The following is a 25,659-nucleotide window of genomic DNA, read 5'->3' as shown; positions in this document are numbered from 1 at the left end:
TATTTAAGCAGCTGTTTGAACACTGATGGCAGCGGCAGTCCTGCGCGTGCTGCCGGTTCAGATGTCTGCGACACTTCACTGCAGGTCCTGCTGCTAATAGACTCTTAGCTCTCTTATCACAAGTGTTTTCAAGAGTTTGGATTTTACTTCTAAGTTTCACATATCTTGCTCATTCCTAGCAGCATTTACATGAGGGCATGCAAATCAGAAATTTTCTCTATATAGATATACAGGTATCTAAAAATGTACAGACACCTGCATACTTTTACAGTGTTCTTAATTTAAACAGAGCCTTGAAAAGCCTTTTCAGTTGCAAAATGCAATTTTGAGCTACGCTCTTTTACTTCTTTTTCTTTGTAAGAAGTTATACAATAGTTTGACTCAAATTTCCTCCACAGCTTATCTCTTTGTATTGTGCTGGTTTCCTTTGCATTTTAACTGTGCTCCCATAGCCAATCAAAGCATACCACTGAATTTTACGTCTGCTTTTTTATCCTTTTGGGGTTTTTTAAATTTAATTTTTATTTGCCAGCCACTCACACACATGGCAAGAAGCAGCCTGACATCATTTGACATCTCCTCGCTTCCTCATTTCAATATTAACTGTTTACCAGAAGAGCAACAGGTTTGGGGTTGGGGTGCTGAGTGCAGGCACGTCCCTGTGTGTGCGCGAGAGCTCTTTTTGCTCTCTGTCCCTCCACAGCCACAGGTGGTTACACTGAGGTCCCTGAGGCTGCCCAATGCTATTTTTCATCAGCTTGACTTCAGAAGAGACAGGTCTGTGGACGTGCTTCACTTTCTGCTTTGGCTGGGGTACAGCAACAAGGCTCGGCGCTGTGGCTGCTGCTCTCCCCCGAGAACAAACTTACTGAAGGATTCCACCTGCTCCACAGAGCGATAACAATGACACAGATGCAGTTTAAAGATGCGTTTTGGGTAAGTGAGCATTTCCTATGTGTTTCCGATATTCAATATATCTGTATTTTAAAATGTTTGAAATGTTGTACCTACAGCTTCAAACTAATCTAATCCCATTCTGTTTTTTAAATTTAGTTTAGTAAAAAACCAAATTTGTCTCCAAACCAAAACATACTGTTTGGTAGTACAAGTGTTTGATCCTAGGCAGAAGGATACATTGTAAAGAATATATCCAGTCCATATAAAGCGACTGACATTCCCAGTTCCTGTGCTAGGTCCAGAAACCACTTTTGAAAGGGACCTGGGTCTGTTTCACCCACCTAGAGAGTCCCTGCCTGCTTTTCGGTGCAGAGGGCAAGAACAAGGCACACAGGCACCCAGGAGTCAAACAGCAGCACAAGTAGGAAGAACGAGTGTGACACTTGAGAACAAAGCCCAGACACTCACTACTGGCTTCGAAACAGTGAATACTAAAGCAAGTAGATACATTCCATTCCTGTTATTTGAATTCTGGTTGAAGCATCTTTCGGTGCCTCTTTCTCTGCAGTTGCAAGGTAAAGACGACCATGGTCATTTCTCTTTCAAGAGTAATCTGAGTTTCTCTTGCTGTTGCTTCTGGAGTGGAAGTTTTAAGGAAAAACAAACAAACAAACAAACCCACCACCACCAAACCCCGAAGGTTGCAAAGTTGGGTAAACAGGATGTTACATGGTTGCCTCTTGTCCAGGCATCAATTTTCCAGCACTTATGATTGACTTCAGCAAAGATATGAAGGCATATGACTTATTCCCGCTATTTTCACATCAGTCTAAGCAGAACAGCCGCTTCATGGCGTATTTGCTCTTTGTGGTTTCTTCCTATCCACCCACCCTTCAGGGTAAACCCTTTCTTGGTATGCAACAGAAGGGAGACGCAAGAACCCCCTTGGTGAACCACCTTCCTCCCAGCACCCCCGGAAGCCCTCCCCACCCCCACCGAGTACCAGATTTGAACTGATGGAAAAAAAAAGTAATGAGGAAATACAAAAGTTAAATTTGATGTTAACTGTAACTGTGCCCAGCCACACCTACCCGAGATTCTCCATGCCTCCTCTTTTACACAGCTACTGACTGCAGTCCATGCATGGGGTACGACACAACCACAAGCCAGCGCTACCTTGAGAGCTTCAGCTTTTGTATTTCTGGATTTCCTTCAAAAACGTGCCATCTGACTTTTAGAACTGGTACATTTGGTGTACTTATTTTCAAGGTCTTGGTTTGGGCTGTAGTACAGTTCCGGTGATTAACCAAAACTGCCAGTTTGGCCAGTCCAGCTCTTTAGGGCTTTTCTTCCCTAAGCTTCTCTCCTGTGCTTAGTCACATTAACATGATGATAATCCTTGCTTAGCTTTGAAGCTGACACCTTCCTTAAAGGAAAACATCTTTGTTTTTAATATTGTTTGGCTGGAAACATCGTATTGCCAAGCTTGATTAACAGGGCAGAAATACATCCGGTTGCAGCAGGGTAGTCTTAGCTACGCAGTAATAAGTTTTTTCAAAGAAAAAGTTACAGGATATTGCACAATGTGGCAAAAGTGTACAACTTGCCCTCTAAATCACAAGATCAGCAATTATTTTTGCATTCATAAGGTTCTGTTATGCCCGTTAGTGAGAGGGAAATATATTTGCTCGGTTGCCTTCAGTGAGGAATTATCTCCTTTGTTCAATTTGTACCATGAATGGAAACCGCCTTTCTGATTATAAACCAGAAAGTATATTTGCACCATAGTTGATCGCTCAGTACAGATCCCTGATCCCTAAGACCTGCCTGCAGCCTCTCCCTGGAATTCACCCTGACAAGATGAAGCAACAATTCCCTTTCGGATAGGCAGAAGTTTCTTTCATTCTTATTGCAATGTAAAATATGTAAAGAAACCCTAAAAGCAGTAGATTTTCCCCAGCTAGCAGAGAAAGAGCACCACCGATTCCTCCCCAAAGTTCTTCAAACTTTATAGGAACAGGGTGTGCTGTATTCCAGGAAAATACAAGCCCTAGCTCATAACAGGTGTAAGTTTTAATCTCTTTTTTCCCTTATTAAATGTAACAGCGATAGCGCTACAGAAAGGGTTTCACACTTATGCTATTTTTTAAATAAACATCAACTAGTACAATTTTAATTACGATTTTTGGTTTTATATCCTCCATAGACTCTGTAATGGTTTAAGGCAAAGTTGCTCAAATCCTCCACTAACATGTGCTTCTTAGCAGAAGGTTTTTTATCCTCTGATAATAGTTTTTGGAAAATATTAGTGAGATGAAAATACAAATTGGTTTTGATAGCCAGGGCAGTTGCTAATGGATCAATATTGCTGGGCTGCTGTACAGATGTTACAGATGTTACCTGTCTTCTCTAGCACGGTAACAGACAAGTAGGTACATGCCTGTGTTAATGGGGAGCACATCTGTGATACCAGCTGAGTTTCATGGTAATGGGGTTATGTTAGAAGCAGAGATCTGAGCAACATTATTTCTTTTTTTTAAACAAAAAACCACTAACCAATAAAATCTTTCCCCTGGTAAGAGTCTCTTCATTGTCTCATTCTGTGTTCTCCTATTCATCATTTGCTTTTCCTCTGAAATTCTTGTCATTGCCTTTTCCTTCTGCTCAACAGTCCACTTGCAGCCTTGTGGAACGCAGCTGTTTCTGGCCAGGAGGTGCTTCCTGGCACCATTTACTGGCTTTGCCTTTCTTCCCTGGGAGGGGGGAATGAGGACGACTTTCAAAGGAGGCGTTTGGTTTTGGAGCAGGCTCTAAAGTGCTCAGAGCTGAGTGGGAGCAAATCTGTTCCCTCAAGCAGCTTTGAATGAAACTGGAGTGGCCAAGTCAATTCCAAAAATAGGTCAGGGGTTCTTCAGGTGTTTAAGATTAAAAAAAAATAAAATGCTGTAAAGTGTGAAGTGCTTGTTAATTCTCAGCTCTGGGGTGAGCTCGGGGCTTGTGGATTCCCACAGCTCAGATTTAGACGTGCGAGCGAGCTGGAGACACCGGCTGGCATGTATGCAGGCCTTGGCCATAAGACAGCAAGGTTTACCTCCCTGCCCTGCTGTGAACTCATCGCCCCGCTCCTGCCTGTGCAGTACCCACAGGCACAGTCCGACACTGCAGCATGGGAGCCATGGAAGTGCTTAAGAGCCTGTTACAATTAAAGATGTTTTCTTAATCCCTTTTTTGACTTTAGGCTATATCCCACATCAGGTTCAATGCAAAGCTGACTTTGTAGGTGGGCCTTTCACCTGTGACTGTAGCTTTTTCACACAATGCTGTACTATATAGACCAAAATGATGTAATTAGCTTCATAAATAATTTAACTCTTAATGAGACTCTTAACTGTGGTACAAGAGTGCAGAGATTATTATAAAAGTCAAAGTAAAACTATTTTCTAGACTTACTAGGCAATATACTGAAGAAATACAATATCGTTTTACTCAAAAAAGGAAGTATTTTTTTAATACCAGGAGCTACCCTGCTTTCCTGCAGAGGTTAAGGTTTGCAGGGCTGGTTGTTTTGAAGCAGTTGGTGAGGAGGAAACAGGTTTGTGGGGGAGGAACCGGGGTTGGCGAGGGCTCCTGCCAGCCCCCACTCCCCACCCTGGCTGAGCTGGGGCGGGGAAGGACGCGCTGCCCAACCTCTTGCGCTGGCATCTCGGCTTTGCAGGCCATTCCCCACCGCGTTTCCTCTGAGTGGGGTTGCACCAGTTGCACCTGTATCTACTGACACAGGGCAAATTAAGATAAATAACCTCACGGCACACAGGCAGGCCAGGCTCTGCCGTCGGTGCGTGTCGTGTCCCTCTGAATTCCAGACAGCGTGACTAGAGGCAGGTGTACGGCTGCGGCCCTGCTTACACCCAGGGCAAGTCATCATGGGTGGATGCATGTGGAAAAGGGAATAGAGGGGGAATCACCTTGGAAAAGTTGAACAGATCGCCCAGCTGATGTCTGTGTTTGTTGTGAGGTCAATGTTGTCTCCATGGAAGAGGATGTTCTATTCCTTTTTTGCATGTAATTTCTTCCTACATTCCCCCAGCTGATCTGGGGCGGACACTTGGCTCACCGGGGCAATGAGAAGCACCCGTGAAAGGGCTGCAACCTCAGAATAGTCACTGAAACCACAGGACATCACAAGTAGAACACCTGATGAGTTGTGGAGGCTATGGAAACACTGGTGCTTCACAAATCAATTCTGAGCAGAGCACAACAGATAAAATGAAGCTCAGAGGAACTAATGCTCCCAACAGAGATATTGATAGTGAGGGAAACATGTCAATGTCTACTTCCCATATTCCTAAACAGCACCTGGGGGCTCTGTGAGGAGCCAAGTACAGAATATTTGGGGTGATTCATTTCCTTGGTGACGAAATCAAAAGGCAGAACTAGAGTTTTACGTTTGCTCAGTTATGGCCTACGTGTGGCACATCAGGCTGAACATCTTCCATACAAGGAGGATTATCTGGGGGAGGTTTAACAACAGTGAGCTGGTCCTAAGGCTGCAGAAGGCTTTCAAGACCAGGTAGATTTGGGTTTTTGGAAAGTTCATTTTAGGTCAGCCATTGAAATAATTAGACAGTTAAGCAATTACATTTTATTAAAATTTTCTGATGACCATGCTGCAACTGAGTGCCTTACCTAGAGGTTTTAACCACTTAAATTGGTGGATTGATGAAGTCACTGTGACAATTTTGTTAATGTTTTTACACAGTTATGTCTGGTTTGTTTTGATCTGTCCTGTTCTGCAAAAGTTGTTTGGTTTTGCTTGAGCTCAGAGAAACGGAGGATTCTTATTTATGCCAACTTTAACTGTGCCATTAGTATGCATTTTAAACAAGGATTAGGTGAGTCATTGACTCTCTTTTCACCCACACATACACAGACACATCTAATGAACACCACCTAGAGTTAACTGAGTATTTGTCACACACGGCTTGAAATGGATCCTGTGGATCTGTAACAGCACTTCATGCAAAGGTCAGAGGGTGTCCTCTGGTTGCTAAGGCAGCCCGTTGAGGTGCATTTTCTGATGACAAGAGTCACAGAATAGCTGAGGTTGGAAGGGGCCTCTGGACATCACCCAGCCAAGGCCCTGCTTGGTGCAGGGCCATCTACAGCAGCTCATCCTGCACCACGATTTGAGAATTTCCAAAGATGGGGACTCCTCAGCCTCTCTGGGCAACCCGTTCCAGTGTCCCAGCACACTTACAGCAAAAAAACACCTTCTTATGCTTAAACAGAATTTGTATTTCAATTTGTGTCCGTTGCCTCTTGCCCTGTCACTGGGTACCACTGAGAAGTCCTGGCTCTGTCTCCCCTTCTCCCTCCTACCAGGTTTTGCATACATTGAGGCAGGCTGAGCAATCCCACGTCTCAGCCTCTCCTCCCACAGCAGATTCTCCAGGGTGAATCTCAGATTCTCCCTGTGATTCTCATTTCACCGTGTTTTTTCCTCGCAGGACTGGGTGATTCATGGCCCATCCCTTTCCTCCCGCAAGGTTTGCGCTCTTGCACTCGCACAGCACAGAGCTGCACCACTTCTCTTTCTTCAAAGTTTACAGTCCCTGACTGGGGCCATGGACCTCGTGCTGCTTTGCAGGCACAGTGCAAGACACTGAATTGCAATCTAGTTACACTCATTGCATACTTGTATGGAAGGCAAGGCAAATTAGGCTCTCCTTTTAGCTCAAAAAGGCCTTTTTTCTGACTTTGTTTTCATGCCATACTGTGGCAAGGTAGATTCTGGCTGGCAGGTGGCACAGAAAACACTTGTTTCATTTCCTGTTTAATCCAGGTCTTGTAATGAAACTTTTCTCAACAGCCAGAGTTCAACAATGCGCAAAGCTCCCTGTGTTGCTCCGTGAGAATTTGGGGATTTGAGGCTGGCAGGATGTGAGGGCTGAGGATCACCGCACGGGATCACGCAGCATCGCTCAGGGAGTCAAGGTTAAGCAAAAGAATATTTTGAAAATACGCATCTAGATCCCAACAGCTTTTCAGTTCCCCAAAGAACTGCTCCCTTACTGCAAGTGGAGCTTAGTACTTCTTCAGAGTAGCGGAAAAAGGTCACTGAACAAGATTGAGGAATTAAACATTTTCTTAGCTCTTGGTAAAATACTCTTGGTGCAACTTAATTTTGCTTGAAATGAAAATCAACAGTTATTTACTCTCAGTCTTGAGAATTAAGTGAAAACTCACCAGCAAGAGGATCTGCTCAGGCTACTTTAGGTTTACCAGCTTCTGTTGTTTCATTCAGAGCAAATAAACGAAAAAACATAACTGCTTTTCTTTGTTTAAAGTAACAGCTTTTCAAATCAAGATGCTATTTGGTGCCGCTCTCAATTTGTCCAGGCCTAATTAATTTCTAAAAGAAAAAAAAAAAAAGAAAAATAAAGGCAGGGATTAAAGGAAAAAACAAAACAGATGGTTAACAACACTGTGGTCTGCAGCTCATCGCTTCATCCTATTTGCAATAGGTGCTGTAATTACTGCAGGGTTATTAACAAGTCAGGACTGAAGAACAGCCCTGGGGACTGCTGCTCAGCGGGATGGGAATTCCCAGGAGCACCAGAAGGAAAAGAGGCACCTGCCACTGAAAGACCCCGGCCACACATTTGGTTAGGACTCATTTTTTTGACAAAACCTTTTTTTGCAGGAAAACACGTTTTACTGTTTTGGAAGATAAGGCTGGATGTCAATGAAAACGTTCAGACCTCTGGAGGTGGAGGTTTGAGGTGACATTTCTAATCACAGAGGGAAAGAGGAGACCAGACCCATAAAAACCGGCCCTCTGGTGCTGGGAGCTCTGCAAGGGTAGACATAGTCCACAAACTGGAGCTTTCATTGCCCACAGTCTACCCTACCTGCAAGCCTTCCCTCTGCTCCCGCAGATACATCCACAAGTCAAACAGCTGGAGAAAGGAGAGATGAAAATGAAATTCCTCTTCCCTAGATAGACAGCAGATGGTGGATGGTGTGCCAGCGGGATGTCTCAATCAGATCTGCCATGGTTCACAGCAAGTTTCTTCTTTATATCAATGCCAACGTCTTTTTGTTGTTGTTGTTTCCTGTTACTGTTGTCAAGAGGTGAAATGTGGACTTTTAAATATATAAAATTATATAAATTTTCAGGGCAAGAAAACTGTTTCTCACCCTTCTCTAGAAGTGACAGTAGTTCATTTTGTATGAGAGAAGCTCATGAGAACATCAACCCCTCCAACGGCAGATAATGCTGGGGCTCTTTGTGAGTGGAACAAGAATTTTATTCTTGCCGGTTAACAGACGAAGCAGTTCTGAGTGAATGGACGCCTTGTGCGTGACAATCGGGCTAATGTAATCATTTTAACAGCTCAAAGGGTTGCACAGTAGCTATGCTGGTGCAATCCCAGCGTGCACGCACCCACCTACGCAGATCTTGCCCATTTCCTATACGCTAGGAGCTTGCAGCAGAAAGGGGTACATCCAGCTAAATACCTCACTGATGGAGCAATTCCTAAAGACCCCAGAATTTATCCATTTAAAATGATTTTTGTATAATGCAGGAAAGACATTAATGAAAGTAGGAACAAACACTGAGAAATACCTCCCAGAAGGCAACGTAATACTGGCACGGCTGTCCCTCCTGGACAAACTGCTTGACTTCACTTCAATGAACCGTTTCCCCTTGCTCCCCCCATTTAAGAATTTCTAAAACCCTAAAGTTATTTTTTGCTGTTGGATTGCACATTTCCCCAGGATTTTGTGATACACTGTACTAACAGAGTGTAAGAATACGTTGCATCATATTGAGTAACAGGATATGTTGAAAATCATGTAGGTGGTGAAGATCTCATGTAAAATGGAAATGGCAATACGTAGCTATCAGAATAATCCTCACTAAGAAATGAACTTACACTTTAATTCACTCCGCTTGCAGAGCAAGACTCTGGGAAGATTTCCTGAAGCTTTACCCTTTCCCTGCGTGCCCGGAAAGACAGCTAACAAAATTCCCAGCTCATCTTCTAGAGGAAGCAGAGGGCACAGGGGCAGCAGCATGTTGTATTTAGTGCCTTCTTCAGGACTAACAGGAAACAATCCTAAGGTTTTTAAGACAAGGAGGAGAAAGACACCGTTTTTAAAAATGACTTAATGTACCAGCTAAGCAGGTCTGGTTCCAGTGACTCTGTGACCTTCTGAACAATTGTCTCTATGCTTCGGCAACTCAGGGGTGTTTCACATTCCCTCTCTCACAGTGCTCTGGGACCCAGCCCATGGTGCTGGCAGGAGGAGTTCTCTTATAAACAGACCTGGAAACGGATGGACTAAAGAGGAACAGAAACAAAAATGAACTTTGACCATGATTTTGCATTAAACAGAAGTATTTTCTACTTTTAAGATTCTATTTCTCCTTATTTTACTTCCAGTTTCTCTTGTGTAGCTGATATTATTCATAAGAGACTGAAGCAACGTCTGATTCCCCATTGAGACATTTACCTGTTGGACTCGGGAAGGCACCACGGCAAAACAGTGCAGTGCCTCACGCACGGCAGGTGCAAATGCTCACATGGAGCCTCTCTGCTGGCTCCCAGGAGGAAGCCACCTTATTTTAAGGAATTAGCTGATGTCTGAAGTCACCACGTGCAGAAAATATAAAGGGATGTTGCCACCTCAGGCCTGTGTCATATAGCCACATAAAGCTCCGATTTAAAACTTAGTGAGGGATTTTGCTGTCTTCTGTCCCATTTCTCACTATCCCCATCACAAAGGTGTTCCAGAAATTTGTTTTATCCAAATTTACGGAATGGATTCCTGGCTTTTTGTCACACTTTTTGTTGTGACCCATATCTGGCTGCTGGCCCCTTTCTCCTCGTCCTAGCACAGAAGCATCAGGGGTCTGACCTGCTGTGCAGCAGAAGGACACCAGGTCCTGAAGCTGGTCAGAAACATCCTGAGACGCCCACCTGCAGGAACTTCAGATCAAGGCTGATGACAGTGAAAACTAGTGGAAATGGGCAAATAAAAGCATGATGTCACCTGGAAGAATATGCACAATTCAAGAGGAAGGTGAGGGCTCAGGAAGCTGAGGAGCAAATTCCTCTCATCAGCAGAACTCTGAAACAACCATTTCCCTCTCAGAGAAAGCGCACAACATCACAGAGAGCAAAAGACCACTGAGAAGCTACTGCTTTGCTCAATGTCACCAGTCTTGCCCTGCTGCCGGGAAGTTTGTGTAATCTTAATTTCAATTTCTTTCTGAATATCCCATCTGCTGCAGAATTGAAGTCTGATGAGAATCTTTGCTTTCATTTGAAGTTCTCTACCCTACCTTGTCACAGGGGGAAGCACAGATGGCAATCCAGCAGCTCAGCAACTGCAATGCTACCAACGCTATGTTTTTTCCTTCTGATTTTTGAAGGCCCCATTCAACCTTCACTTCTATGCTATGTCTGGCAATAGATGCTGTTTGCTACCTGCGAAAAGTACTGCAGCGCAGATTTAGGTTAAAAAGGCTGCAGTGAAATTGCAAACTAAGCCTCATGTTGAAAATGCCTAAGTCAACTCCCGACAAGATAGCCACCTACATCCTTAGCAAACACTTACGTTTCTAATGTGCAAAGAGTGAATTTACAAGAAATGACAACAATCTTATACAGCCAGCTCCAGCCCATCTAGTCTTCCTTGTTTTTTTTCTGCTTATGTGGAAAAATCATATACTTTTTAGAAAAAGGATTGGTTTTTTCGGTTAAATCCTGTATTCAGTTTAATCCTGGGAAGCATGAACAACCATTACATTCCTGTGCATTCCAACCAGTTCCAGCCAGTAAGAAAAAGGATCTCTTAAACAGAACAGCAGTATATAGCACAGATATATATGCTTTTAAACTCATTCAACAGTTCGTTACCACATGAAAACGTATAGAAAAGGAGTCATATCAGTCACAGCAAGCATTGGTCAAAGGAGACTTGATTAGAGGCTTCTGCTGCAATGTCCTTCTGTCCTGGACACCAACAACCTGCCCACATTTATGTGCCCTGAGCTAGAGCGGGGATGTAAACAGTCACTTGGGCATCACAAACACAAACTAGTGGTGCTTACTGCTGTTCCATTTTGTCTTAATAGTCATTTCAGGATAGCTTGAGTGGCACAGCACAAGAGCAGTAAACTTCCTAAAATATTTGGTATGGCGTGATTATATTCCTAGAAATACTAGGAAAACTTAAAATATCCTGAGGAAAACAAAACAAACCACAAAGCAAGTAATTCACTTACAGTGAAAGACTACGACATGATAGAAAGCATTCAGTGCAGTCAAATATACTTTGAGATCTTAAATCTTATTTGACTGTTGGCTATTCAATCTGTTTGTTTCTCCACTTTTACCAGACGGAAAGGCGCAGTCCCAAGGCACCCGTCTATTTAGTAAAGCGCTAATGGGAGGAAGCAGCTTCGTGAAGGCACAGAGGAAAAAAGAAATGGAAATAAGAAAGCGTGTCCCAGTGTGCTCACTGTCAACACCTCTGCTTGCAGTCCTCCATGCCTCCTTTCAAGTATTCTAGCAAAAGCTATTCTGGTTAAACGAGAGAATAAGGTTCGTGTTTTGCAGTCATATATTCCCCTTTCAGATTTCTCTCACGTCTGGAGGGAACAGTGTTGCTCATTGCACGGGAGAGAAGCAACTTCAGCAGCTGGGGACAGGAGATGCTGCCTCTCCGTGAGCTGCGATTCTCCCTGCGGGCAGAACAACCCCAGGCTCAGGGGCAGAGACCAACATGCATGTGAAGTATTAATGACAGCAGATCTCAGAGCAACACAAATCTGCCTGCAACACTGAAATCTCTTTGTCAAGCGCTCTCTTACAAGTGATTATAGATCTGCTGGGCACCACGGATTAACTAATCCTTTTTATGCAAATAACAATGAGTAAATCCTCTTTCACAGTTGCGCACACTTTGAGTAAGTGGAATCACTTTCTTGGCAATGAGACAAATTACTGGTGGTGATTCAAATAACTCTCTTCCAAGCAACTACCTAGATTTTGTTACAAACAAATCATGTGTTACACATTTAATGAATACATTTATTATTTAATCAAAGCTTTTTCTTTCTAATTTCATAAAAAATTAAAGTAGTTCTTTGGCTATTCATTAGTCCTTATAATCATGACAAAATCCCAGCTGAGAGGTGCCCAAGCCAAGTAGTTCAGCTTTAACAGCCTTTACAAAACCATTTGATGCAAATGCTAATTATAATACAAAATGCTAAGTGGAAAATAGAAGAAAGGCAAGAGAGCTTATCAAGACCAGATAGTTATTTAACATGATTTTACAATCTTCCTGTCTTGACTGTCTTAACAAAGAAAATATGGGGGTTTTGTTATGGTGCTACACAGGAAATCCTGAAGAAACTAGAGAAAAAAATCAAACCAGAACAGGACTCTGAACAAACACAGCAGGAGAAGAAGAACCACAAAGTAGGCAAAAACCCCATTCTGGGGTAGACGCTGATGGCTTGTACCAATGTGGGAGTGCTTGGGTTGATGGAAGGGATCTTAACAGCTGGTCTCAGGATTGATTTTATTTGATATATTCATTGTAGATACTGGCACAAGACATTAAGAATGGGCTGGAAATAGAAGTTGTTGAAACAAATAGGTAGAACGAAATATTGTATGGGAGGTATCTGATAACCTTTAAGCCTAGGGTAACAGAAAGCAGATAAAATTAATGTTTCAAAGTGCAAAATGAGATTAAGAGACAAGTAGCAAAAAGGTCCAATGCACCCTGGGTTCTCATTAAGTAAAATTGCAGGAGAGGAGAAGACTGCAGGTATATTAATAGATTGTAGATCAAGTAGGTGCCACTGATACGATTTGACAGCAGAAGGCTGCAAATACAATCCCATGATGTATCAGCAGCCTTTCTCAGAGAGCAGACGTTAATGCCATGGTACAAAGCATCAGTTAGACTTTAGTGGAGGAGTAAAGTGTCATCCTTGTCCAACAGGAATTTATTCAGCCTTGAACAGGAACTACAAGAACAGAAGGGAATCAATGGAATGAAAAAACAGTATCCCAGGAAAGGGCAAAGGAACAGGTTGACAGAGGATGCAGTTGTACAACACGCTGAAGAAGAAAAAGAGCTGTTGAAATAAAAGGAAACATTTGTGTTAAGTAAACTTAGGCCTAAGTGATTTATGGCTACATTGTGGTTGGAAACTAAGCAGCAATGCTGCAGGGTGGGCGTCGTTAGCAGCTTGAACTTGTCTAAACCTTGGCTGTCACCTGGCTACCTCTCCTTGCTCCAGCCTGTGACATGCCGGTGGCGCCAGATCTGCTGCCTGGGAGGCTGAGGCAGCTCTGGTTTGGGTTTCAGAGGCTGTGACTTCTGAAATACAACTTCCACATTCTTCAGGAGCACATAATGAGGGCAATAAAGCAAATTTTGAGATGGATCCCCCCAGAATGAAGAAAGATTAAATGAGTGCCTGTGGTAGGAAATCCTTCTTAGACCTGCATTTAGCTGGAGCCAATTCCCTCTACAAGGATCAGCCACAGGGACATGTAATCCTACCATTTTCCTGTGGCTGCAACAGTGATAACAGTGGATCCATTGCACCCTCTCCATCTTCTTTTATCTGCATTATGAACTTGCCTGGCTCTACAGTGCAGACACTGCTGGTAGAGGCATTTGTCTATGTCCCTTGTGAACCATTAGCCTACTGTCTGTCTTTCTCCCCACTGCTAACAACAAGAGTGCTCATTAAGGAAGAAGGAATTACTGCCATCCACAAACTGCATCACTGGAAATGTTACTACAACTTGTAAGTTTACAAAGATAATCTGTAGAAATTTATCCTTGCTCTTGAAAAAGCAAAAACCATGCCACAAACAAATGCCCCCAGGTCTGCAAATCTGTACAGAAGCCCTGAGGCTGCCATCAGCCACCAGCCTCCATCTCCAGAGCTCACCCCACTCCTCTCCAGTCCCAGCAATAAGGAAGCAAAACTACAAACTCAAGTATCCAACGGTTGCTTGCTAGAGGATCCTTCCCAAGTCCCAAACCTTAACAGCTGTCCTCTTCACAGGCATGGTGGAAAGCAATAAAGGCATTTATTAAATGATAACGGCTTTAGGGACAGTGAATAGATCTATAAACTATATTCAGTTCATATATAAGCAATTGTATTGTACATAAACTGCTTGGGGGAAGGAGCATATTCATTCTCTTTATAGTTACACAGTGCGTGATTTTACCATAATGCTATAACATAAAGCTCAGAAAACGTCTACCACTACGTTTTCAATAACATTATCACTATGTACCAGTTAACCGAGGCTCTCAAAGTAAAAATGGCTTGTCCAGATCCCATTGTGAGCCAGCGGGAGCACCAGGAGTAGAACACAGAAATCCTTTCCCAGTGCCACACTCAGAGAACGTCGCAAGTTTATTCCCTTCCCTTTCTGGGCACTCAGCATCTCCTCAGCAGCACTGACTGTGTTGTGGCTCTGACTTACCATTGCTGCACTGCAATCTGGAAGTAGGCAAAAAGATTAAAGAAGAGCAAGACTAATTGTTTTTCTTCTCAGTACTTAGATATTTTTATCCGAGCTGCACAGGAGTGTGGTCTGATGAATAATGTGGACAGGGATAATCCTGACACATGGACTTATACGATGAACCACAGCAGAGGAGCACAAGCCTGAGCCACACAGTGTGCAGAGCCCTGGGGGGAGACGAGAGCCCTGGCTGTGGGGCAGCAAAGCCCACCCAGCTCCATGGCCTCACCTCTCTTGTGTGGGTGGCTGGAAATCACTGTCGCCTTGGCTGGCACCATTTGCCACATGGTGTCATGGAGCAGGACAGGCTGCAAAAATACTCAAAGGCATCAGTGAAACCTATCTATTGTACAGGAGATTGGGTGGTGGATGCAAAAGCAAGAGAAGCAGCGCTCATTGGCAAGTGTCTCAGAAACACAGACTTTCAATGTCCTGCAGATCCAATGTCCACAGTCCTAAGCTCTCCACATGTTTACCTCCTACCTTTTCTTTTTAAAACACCTGCTATGTTGAATTTATTATTAACTGGACAAAGACTGATTCAAACAATGAGAAGAGCAGTTACAGCAATCACAAAGGAAGACCTAACAGCACAGCAGAACCCAAGTGTTGCCTGCTGGCAAACTGTCTCCCTGTGCTACGGACCCTCCCATTCAAACACCCACCTCTGACCGAGTGCCACAACCACCGCCCTGTGTATCGATATTGGCACAACCACAAAACTCCTTCATTTCTCCACTCACATCCAGGCAGCAAGTCACTGTCTTACTGAGAGTCCCGTGGCAGCGAGTCAACCCTGACCATTCTTTTTAGAAAAGGTATGGGAAGAGGAGCTGTTGTCCTTAAGAGCTACTATACATCTCTGCTCCGCAAAGATCCCACACGCAACACTAAACATGACTTCCCCAAAAAGACAGCTAGTGCTGCTTTCCAAACAGCAGAATTTGCCAACCACTTCACTTTTTCAGTACTAAAAAGCAAACCTGATTTAATAAAAAGTTGTACAGATTTTCACTTTGGAGAAACCTCACTCATACCTGTTCCCTTAGCCCTGCCCCAGCCACCATCGTTCTGGGCAAATCTAAAGGTCCATTTGGATTTTCTGGAAAGTTAATTTGCTCCATTTGACTGACAGTAGGCATCTGATAAACCTGAAAACCATGTGCACAAGTCAGCTCAAGTCTTTATCTTTCTGTCTTCAGTGCAAGGAGTTCACCCTCCACACCGGCTATGAGGTGCTCGTACAGCGGCTGCTGGACGGGAGGAAGATGTGCAAAGATGTGGAGGATTTGCTCAAGCAGAGGTAAGAAAATCAGAGTGAAAGAAGTGTGAACAGCCTTGATTTTCTCTTCTGTTTGGCGTCTGGAAAGGAACAGCAGACTGTTTCTAGATTTGGTAGGGATGCTAGTTTGCATAGAAAAGCCTGAGTGATTTGAATCCCGGCCTTTTGACATCATTTGTGAAGGCAGATAACAAATAGAAATGTCAAAGATTTGAGAAGAGAGGGGTGAAAGAATCAGAAATCCAGAGGTCCATTAAGACTCAGGCAGTTCTTGGTCCGGAATCACACAGTAGCGCATATATCCACAACAAGCAGCATTACTAAGTTTCCCCTTTTACAAGGTGCATTTTTCTTTCCCTTTAAACATCCTGTTGCCCCAGGCACTGTTTCAGTTTCCTGCAACTACCAAAAATGAGCCATTGTTCAAACATAGACAAAGCTATGTATGATGCTACCAAAAGCCTTTTCCAGACACCCAGGACAGGCTACATCATTTGCTGACCTTACTAGAATTTGAACAACAATATTGTAGATTATGTCCATCCTTTACATGCTTCTTCGGGGTCCTTCAACAACAACTGTGGACATCTGACACTTTTATAGGTGAGAAAATACACATTACACGGCTACTCTGACTCCTTTGCCATTCATTTTTGTACTTCCCACTTAGGAAAAAAATGTTTGAAATGTAGTTCTGTGTTTAAGTGGCTGGGTTTCAACACTTTAACATGTAGCATGCGTCACATAGCTGCTCATGCATGACCTGTAGGAAAGCCCACACAATACAGATTATGTATTCAGCAGGTAATCCTAGAGTAGTTCATCTCAGAACTGTGTCCTTATAAATATTGCTCTACCTCCCTCAGTCACAGCCTGCTTTTTCCTCCCATGCTTTTCCCCTCTAGTTTTCTGGTTTTAGGCTGGTTTTCTGAAGGCTGCTATTCAAGCACTGGGACTTCTGCAGGGGTGCGAGCTGTCAAACTGAAAGTTCACTCTTTCACAAAGTGTGAAGAGCCTTCCATCAAAACCTGAAGCTATTTGAATTGCTTTTCTTGACCACCAGCGGAAGCATATTTTACTGCTACATGTCAGTCCATCTTGAAGTCACATCTATCTGATGGCAGCTTAGCTTTCACTGTTTAAAATAGCTCCTTTGTGACTCACGACTTACAGAGACCAGAATGACACTGCAGGCTGTAGGCAGGCTCTACACCGCAGCATGCATCTGGTGCTATACACGTTCGTGTTCCTTTCCTAAACACACTAGAGAGGTTTCTGCAAACCAAGGTTCTTGGTTTGTGGTGGTAACACAAGGACTTTCCACAAAGAGGAAAAAAAATACATGCTTTGCAGATCCAAAACCTACAGAAACGAATGTTTCCATGAGCTTTTGCACACCCCCAAAACATTCCAGTGAGCGCGCATATGTACGTGTGCGTACATGCACGCTGGGGAAGGAAGAAAGGGAGAAAAGAAAGAGGGTGTTGACTTGCAGAAAGAAGGTATTATTTCCAGTTTATTTCTGGAAGATGTTTGTTTCAGCTTGTCCTCATGTCTTTAATGGGAAGGACCTAGGAGGAGATCAAAGCATGGGATGAATCTGTGTTCCTGGAGGCTGCCCATATCATGGGCTTCAGGCCAGAATTTCCAGAAGGATTCCTGCAGCAACTGCCCTGAATCCTGAAACCACCTGCCCTGGCTACACTAACACTTTATCAGTTTTCCACCTAGATCAATTATTCTTGCTCCCAAATAGCCCTGCCTGCTCCAATGGAGGGCCTAAGAGATTGGGGAGTGAGCAAGCAGTTGTATTCCAGAACAAAGGCCCACATATAAACACAAAATATGCTCCAGGGAAACCTGGAAGCTGAGCACAGGAGTACCAGAAAGTGGGAAAGGCAGCACCTTTGACACAAAGCCTCTGACACAAAAATATTTCTTGTTACTAAAATCAGAAGAAAAATAATCTAGTCTGCTTCTGCAGCGTTATGTGTCTCTGGAGTATATTTTCATTTTGATGATGTTTCATTAATCTAACATAAAAATGAAGTGGTAGCTCTGCGTGGCCTGTCACCATATTTTGCACCCCATTCCTCTCCTATTTGGTACAAACACCTTTTTAAAAACAAAACAAAACCAACCAAACAAAAATAATAGAAATTTCTTCTGGAGCTGAGGGAGGGGAAAACAGCAAAGAAATAATTGTATTTCTTTATTAACCATAGAAGCAGAACTGCTTTCCTGAGTCACTAGTTACATTTCCCTGTTAGGTGAGATGCCACATCATACTGTCCCCTCCATAAAACTGTCACAGTCTCACGTCACAGCTGACAAGGCTCCTTGCTCCTCTGTCTCCACTGCAACTGCTCAAGCAGCACCTCATGTTTCCCATGGCTAGAAATTTTCCTGCTGCTCCCAGCTCCCATTTATTTACAACCTCTCTTAAATGGATCCCTTGCAACCTCTTTGCTCCCCTCCCAACCTTTATTTTGATGGGTTGAGCCAGTTGTTATCTCCTAGTTTCTTTTGCACAAGAGGCTCTCCATTCTGAGCATCCTCGCTACACCTCTGTACAGCTCTTCTTCCAACTGAATCCTGCTTTTTGGGGACAGAGTTGTACATAGCACTCCACAGTAATCAAAGTCCTGGAGATGGGCTTCATTTTCACCTCATTTCTTCTAGAAATAGCTCACCTAAAAATATTTTTGAGGTAACTAATTGCACTAGGATTGAGGAGATAGAGAAATTAAAGGTAATGCATTTCTCATGCTTTATACCTCAGATGCAACTACAAGATTTGTGTAAGCGTGATCCTGGTACCACTAAGAGAAACTGAATAAGTGTTTCTTTTAACAGAGCACAAGCAGAAGAGAGATACGGGAAAGAGCTGATTCAAATCGCCCGGAAAGCAGGAGGACAAACAGAAATCAAGTAAGGAATTCTTTTATTACTAGTGTAAACTAGAGCATTTTGGAAGCAATATGAGACTCCGGTCTTTTGTCTATGAATGGGATCATAAGCTGCTCACTTCAGTGTGTTACACAGTGCTGCACAAGGTACAGGGAAAAAAGATCAAGAACCAGCACAGTCCTTCAAAGCAGGACTCACCAAAATATCTGTTTGGGAATTTCCAATAGGTGTTTACTGAGGAAAAATTTAATTTCTATTAACTAGCTAACAATGTTCAACATTTGCTTCCAAAGGCAAACTGAGTGATGCGAAAAAAAGGCAAAAGAAGAGGCTGGGGAGTGTTTATGGTGGATTGGCAATGCTGGGAGCTGGGTGGACACCGAGAGACTGTGACAGAACAAACCCGAAGTGCAAAGACACCACAAATGAGCTTCTAGAGCAGGAAAAAGGCTTAGCTTATGAATACAAACTTTAAACCTCTTTGAAGTGACTTCATTTGAGACAAATCAATGGAAGTGCTGGAACACACTAAAATGACACCTATTTTTCTCTGTCTCCTCTACTACTATCTTAGATCACATATAAATTGTGTTGGGAGGTGAAGATATATGTTGGCATGGAATTTAACTTAATAAACACTGCAGATAAACTGCTGCTATTATTGATGGCACCAGCAATAATGAGACATTTTGTCATTACTGTAACAAGTAATAATACAGTAATAAGGTGGAAGAGGATGAAGATTTGGGGTCACAGAAGACAAGTCTAAAAGAGAAAACCTCCATCTAAACACAAAACAGCTCTATTGATCCCTGGGGCCTGCTACCCTCATCCATCCTCTATCTCATTTCTCAACTGCAGTCTCCTTTTCACGTCGATTTATCACTCCCAGCGTGAGCATGGTTTCCTGTTCATATTTTACTGGGAAACTTGACCTCAAACCTTCGCACCCCCATGGCATGCGAGTCACCCGTAGCACTTGCTATTGATTCGGCCGTGGCACATCCAGGCTGATGGGGAAATCGTGGCATTAGCCCAAGTGCCTGGTAGCACGGAGAGCATGGAGGCTCACTCCAGGGAACGTGCAAACCTCTCCTCCCCTATCGCTCCATCTCTCCCTTGCCTCTGAGCAGTGCAGTAAGGTACAGCTGCTGGAGGTGGCTTATACCTTCCTGGTGTCTCAATTCACAGACCTAATTGGAGGAAAGGAAGGAGGAGAAAAGTTATTTTGAAATTCAAATAGCAGATTAAGAATAGATGGCTTCTTTTGAAACCCAAGGCTAAGATCAGAATTCCAGGATTAAGGAAAGGCTGCACCTAAATTTCTTCACTGCCAATGCAGGGCAGGCAGAGCGAATGTGTGCAGAAACAAGACAGCTTTGGCTGCCCTTCTGTGACTTAGTGGATAATTCACGGGTCTGGCTTTCCCTAAGAGATTATAAGAGCTTGATATAGAGGCAGAGCCAAGTCCCAGAGTTGGGACATGGATCCAAGTTCCCCTGAGGTTGGGGGAAGTTTGGACTCAGGCCCAGCTCCCCTTTGATCCAGCGATTTTACAGCTTGGCATAAAGAGAATGCTGAATACACCAACAAAGCATGCCGCAGAGCTCATTCACTATGTTTCCACAAACCCACGCCTGGTCTGGGTAGTGACCAGCTCTGAGCTGCTATTTTTATCAGAGCAAATGTCTCACCATATCTGTTTGGAAGCCGAGGGAGGACACTTCACTTTCTGTCATTCAGCATCCTCCGGTTGTTTAAGGAGTTACACAGACGGAGAGAATAAGCACAATGAGTAAATACAAGTAAATATGGAGAAGCCTGGAGAAGTCTATGGCACATTGCACCAGGTAGTGGCCGTCACTGTAGAAAACAGGTCTCTCCCAAGCCTCCCTCATATTTTAAATGTTTTTAGTTTTGAATCAAAGAAAACAACAATTTCAACTTTTTTTCAGGCTCTTCCTTTTTCTTCTGAAACTTTTGCTTCAGCCAGAGTAAATTGCAGAACTCAGCTAAATGTATAAATAGATTCAACTGCCCATTTTTATTTACTGAAAGACAGAGATGAAAATATGCTGCTGACTCAAAGGAAAGCTAGTAGGGAAGGCTTGCTGAGATATACCAGCAGCTCTAGGACCACTCTCCATTCCTTGGAGAAAAATCTAGGTGTCAGCAGCCATCAGGTTTCCATCCTATGTGTTTGCTCCAGTGCCTGGCCCCTCAGCATCGTCACAGCCCAGCACTGCTTGGCAAAGACAACTACATGCCAAGACTGTACCAGGACACTTCACTACCTGCAGTAATATAATATTGTGACCTGGGAAAAGAGGACAATGTTGTGTCTCTACCTACAGACTCCTTAGCAGAAATGTGAGAAATCACTTTGGCGTGAGAGGCAGCAGGGGACAACTTTTTAGCATTGTTACTCTGCTACTGGAAGCACAATGACTTCAGGGAGGTCTTTGCTGTTCTTTTTTAAAACAGTATCAGAAATGGCCATGGCCAGCCTGCAGCTCTAGAAAAATTTCTGACAAAACTAAAACCAGAGAGGCAGACATGCTGCAAATGAGGGAAACATGCTGCAAGAACCTTTTCTTTTATTAAAAATAAAACAAAACTAAAGACAGGTTTTCTAAAAGATGCTGGAGCTGGTTACCATGGGCAGAGCAAACAAACACTCCAGCTTTCAGCTCAAGAAATAAAAGTTTCCTGTAAGTGCTCCTTAACAGTCAAAGCACGCAGTCATTCAATAGTCCAGCCTGATTCAAGCAAATGTAGGTGTTCTGGCTGCTTGCCCTGCAGCTGCCAGAAACTACTGCCTATTGGGATGGGAGACATCCTCTTTCCAACCCATGACACAGCTCTAACTCAGCAGCTGCTATATGCCTGGGTAACTTCATTCCAATGTACAGAAGGATGCACACACTTGAGTTAAGTGCAAGACTGCAAGAAGGGTCACACAGGCTCCAAACAAAATCCCTTCAGCCTATTTTTCTGTCCCCAGCACTAGATCCCAAGGGAAAAGTAGACAACAGGGCATAGATCAGAATATTTTTGCCTAAACAATCTTCTAGCCTTAAGCAATTGGTGGTTCAAGGGCTGCCACAACAGCAGCAGCTTTATATGTAACAGCCCCCAGTGGAGCTTTGTTGTGGCTTTTTCTTATTTGAAACCCCAAAGCATTTTAGCGGCCACTGCTCCTCGGAGGTGCAGCCCTGGCGCTCACCTATCGTGAGTCAGGGCTAAAGTGCCTTTCAAAAACCTTCATTCCTCCCTTGTACTAATTTTAAAGCCTTGTTATGCCACTTTTTAAAATTATGAAAATTAATATCTGAATAACAATTTCATAGCCTCTAATCATAGAAGAAATTATGAAAAAGATTATTACAAAGCTACAGCCATGTATTCTTGGCAAATGCCAGTTTATACCAATATCCAGTGGGGGGGAGGCAACTACATATTATGAAGTTTAAACTGCTGTATAGTTTTGTACTCTCCACGTTCTGCGTTGCACACATGGGAGAGGATGCACAGAAACTGGGGATTTTTAGCTGAGTTACAAGCCAAGATCAAGTTTGCAAGAGTTTGCCACTGGCACACGTAGTAACGATGTCTCAACACACCACAGGTGATTCTCAGCAGCGCTCTTGCCTTTACAAGAAAACACCTTTCGGGCTGCAAGGTGACTGGGAATTTCCTTGCAGTAGCTTTGGGCAGCTCTTCAGCAGAACAACATGAAAACAGAACATACTACAGAGCCCAGTTTGCAGATACATCCTGAGCTTCAGCTGAAATAGAGCCACTGGGAACTCTGTTCTTTTGTAAAATAACTGACGTAAACATGCAGTAACTGGTTAAATTCTGCCTAGTCTGACAACAGCTATTTTTGTCATTTGCTCTGCTTGTCTCTTCTCATGTATATGATTTCCTACATTTTGCTTCCCCCTTTTCCACTACCATCTCCTTCAGACCGCGGGAAAGGGTAGTTCCTTCAAGCCCATGTCTGCTCTGCCCTTCTCTGCAATGCCTGAAATAGAAAATCTCAGTGAGCGTGAGGTGAGGGCATCTGTAACGAAATGCCAATTGCTGCTTCCTGTGTATAAATATAGCGCATCTGTCACATAATATACAGAATCCTCTGTATTATTCACACAAAGCAGGCATTTTTGAACTGAATCTAAAAGTCATTTTGGAAGGTCACATCCTTCCATGCTTTGTTATTTTCCATCAAAAATGTTCTGAACCCGCACAGAGTTTTACACACTGGAACTTTGAACTTTCAGGACTCTGTGAAAATGGACCCAGGCACATACTCTGAAAAACCTAAGTCTCTGCTCAGGTCTTGTGAAACCCAACCTCGGGGAGCTCTCTGGTGAGGAGGATAGGCATTTTTGAGCAGGGCCGCTCTCTTTACAAGACAACATGAAGAAATTTAGTTTTATGTTAAAGGTTAAAACACTTTAATTGCTTAATCTTTTGATTTGAATGGCATAGGTCATTTTGGAGTCACAAGGGATTTAATCTGCACAGTGCAGCCTCCAATAAGAGCTTGTGCCAGCTAGTGCCTTGCTATCACTGACCTGTAGACAGACAGAAACTGGAGCTCTCCTGCTCAGAGCAAGGGTGCTGCTCACACCCGTTCTCTGCCACAGGTGCTTTAGACACCACAGCACAGCTGGGACCTGTACAGAGATCTTTCCAGCTACACTGAGTGTTTTTGCCTTTCTGTTTATCGCTCCTCTGAGAACAGGTAGAAAACATCCCTTCAAAATTAATTCTTCAATGTCTTCATCGCATCCGCACTAAGCAACGTTAGACATGATTCTCATGTGAAATACTCTATGTGCCCGGCCCAGGACTTGGTAGTGACTTAGTTACCACCCTGTTAAAAGAGCACAACATCTCCCCCATTTTTCTTTCTTTGCAATGCAGACAGAGTCCCAGTTGCAAATTATTTTAGATCAGATGCTTCTGAACTTGTTTTCCCCACACTTTGCTACCACCACTGGGCATCACAGAAAGAGATGTTGGTAAAACCACATTGGGTCTTCCCTGTGTGGTAGGAGGATAGACAGCTGTTGACCATGGAGACTGGTGTTGGTTTGGTTTCATAACCATGTCATCAGGATTTCAGGTGGCAGAGGGTGAACAGGACTTCTGGAAAGCAGTCTGTGGAGTTCATCTGGCAGAGACTCCTCTCAACTTCAGAAAGAATATGTAAAAAAAACTACAGTAAGAACAGAATGTTGTAGATCATATTGATGTTAAAATGGAAACCTACCAGAAAGGAAGGTGGGGTTGTTTCACAATTCTATTCACCAAGTAAAGGTAGAAAAGAAAAAGAGCTGTGGTTTTCCGGTTAGAAGAGCCTGTTCTACCTTCCTGTGTACAAAATATAAAGGGATTCTCTGAATTACTCAGTTAAACCAGCCTCTAAAGGCAAAGTCGTAAAAGGGCCCAAACCATCAAGCCTACAGTTGCAAAAAGTCCCCCAAAAAAACAACCAACAAAACAACCAAAAAACAAACACAAAAAACCCAAACTGGTACAACAGTGTGCATAGTGGGTGTACCTGTAACTTCAGCACTGCTGCTGACAGAGCTCTGCCCATTACATCTCTGGTGCCATAAAATTCAGCTTTTGATAACTGTGAAGCAGAAGGTACCAGAGCCTTGTCTACAGCACATTTCCTGGTGATCCTTATGTCATGTAGGACTGCCCAGCGCAGCCTGCTCGCTGGCAACAACCCAGTTCTCTAGCAAAAACAAGGTCCAACACTGAAGAGAGAGAAGGCAAATACAGAGAGCAGCTAGGGCGAGTTCACTAACTGTAAGAGAATTTTTCACAACGAGTAAAATGGATTTATGGTCAGATCCAGCAGTTCTCCACCACTCCTCATACCTGTGCCACGACGATGGGTGAGTGCAAAACTCCGCTCAAATACAGGATGCATTTTGTGCCTTGAAAGCAGGGGACAGGTTCTGCTGGGAGAAAAATCAAACCAGGCTCTGAAATGATGCATTCTGTAAATGCCCTGTGTCGTGGTTGAGACGGACAGACGACATGGACCAAGTTCCTTCAAGACTGAAGTAATAGAGTGCCATTTATTGCTACAAGTGCATTTTTATACAATTCTACCAGTTCATGTATCTTTTCACTATTGGTTACAAGTTACAGCACTAACACCTTATTGGTTAATTTTGCTATCATCCATGTTATTCTTTTATCTCCTTCTCTCTCACGGGTACCTCTCTCCTCTCTCACGGGTACAACTCCATACCTCCGGATACTCCTTTACTCCCATCCTTCTCAAGGGTAAATCTTAATATCTTCAAGGCTGATCTCTACTCCCATATTTTCTGTCAAGGATTCCACAGACCCGCTGCAGTTTCCCACAACCCTGTTAGGGGAGAGCCACGGGGACTAGTGGTCAGTGCCCTAGAGACACAGGGTTGCCTTTCCAGCTTTGGTGTACTGAGTAAATTCACTTGGGAAAGTATTTTGCAATCTACGGAGTACGAACGCTGAACAACGGGTGAGCTTTACTGTAATGAGCCTCTCCCCTTGGTTCCTCTGTTCCTCTATAAGCTCTGCTAGTCTCCTTCTCCTCCTCCACTTGAAAAAACAAACACTGAAACGTGCATGTTTTACAAAAGCAGCTCAATTCTGCCGTAGCAGGAGACTACAGCAAATGAAGGCAGAAGCCAGGGCCGGTATCCCAGAAAACTGTAAGAATATTTTAGCCACTAGATGGCAAAAATCACCAAAAGTTGCAGCAAAGGGGCTGTTGCACTGGCTCTATCCGGTCGCTGTTACTCTGGATTCAGAGTCAATCCTGTTTCCACTAGAAATTAATTTTGACAAATCCAATCTTTAAATGTCCAAGGGGGAGTCATTTAACCAACGTGCACAGCAAATTTGTGTCCAACCCTGTTTTCAGTGAGTCATCTGCAGGAGGCTCCACGCAGGGATGCCCGAAGGGAAGGC

At 43.5% G+C, this 25,659-nt stretch overlaps 1 protein-coding gene across 2 annotated transcripts in view; it reads left to right on the top strand.

The window, feature by feature from the left end:
- Nucleotides 1-541: 541 nt before the first annotated feature.
- PSTPIP1 (proline-serine-threonine phosphatase interacting protein 1) overlaps nucleotides 542-25,659 on the top strand; it is a 47,375-nt gene continuing 22,257 nt past the window's right edge. For both annotated transcript variants that reach the window (XM_005500972.3, XM_005500973.3), the window contains exons 1-3: nucleotides 542-936; nucleotides 15,683-15,783; nucleotides 18,619-18,693. In XM_005500972.3, coding sequence (XP_005501029.2) covers nucleotides 904-936; nucleotides 15,683-15,783; nucleotides 18,619-18,693 — 209 coding nt within the window. In that variant the 5' untranslated portion in view covers nucleotides 542-903. The remainder of the gene's footprint in view (nucleotides 937-15,682; nucleotides 15,784-18,618; nucleotides 18,694-25,659) is intronic.

The sequence above is a fragment of the Columba livia genome, chromosome 11 (genome assembly GCF_036013475.1).
Source record: "Columba livia isolate bColLiv1 breed racing homer chromosome 11, bColLiv1.pat.W.v2, whole genome shotgun sequence".
In the NCBI taxonomy this organism is placed as follows: domain Eukaryota; kingdom Metazoa; phylum Chordata; class Aves; order Columbiformes; family Columbidae; genus Columba; species Columba livia.
The sequence above is the reverse complement of the archived record's forward strand: the minus strand, read 5'-3'. Positions and strand labels throughout refer to the sequence as shown.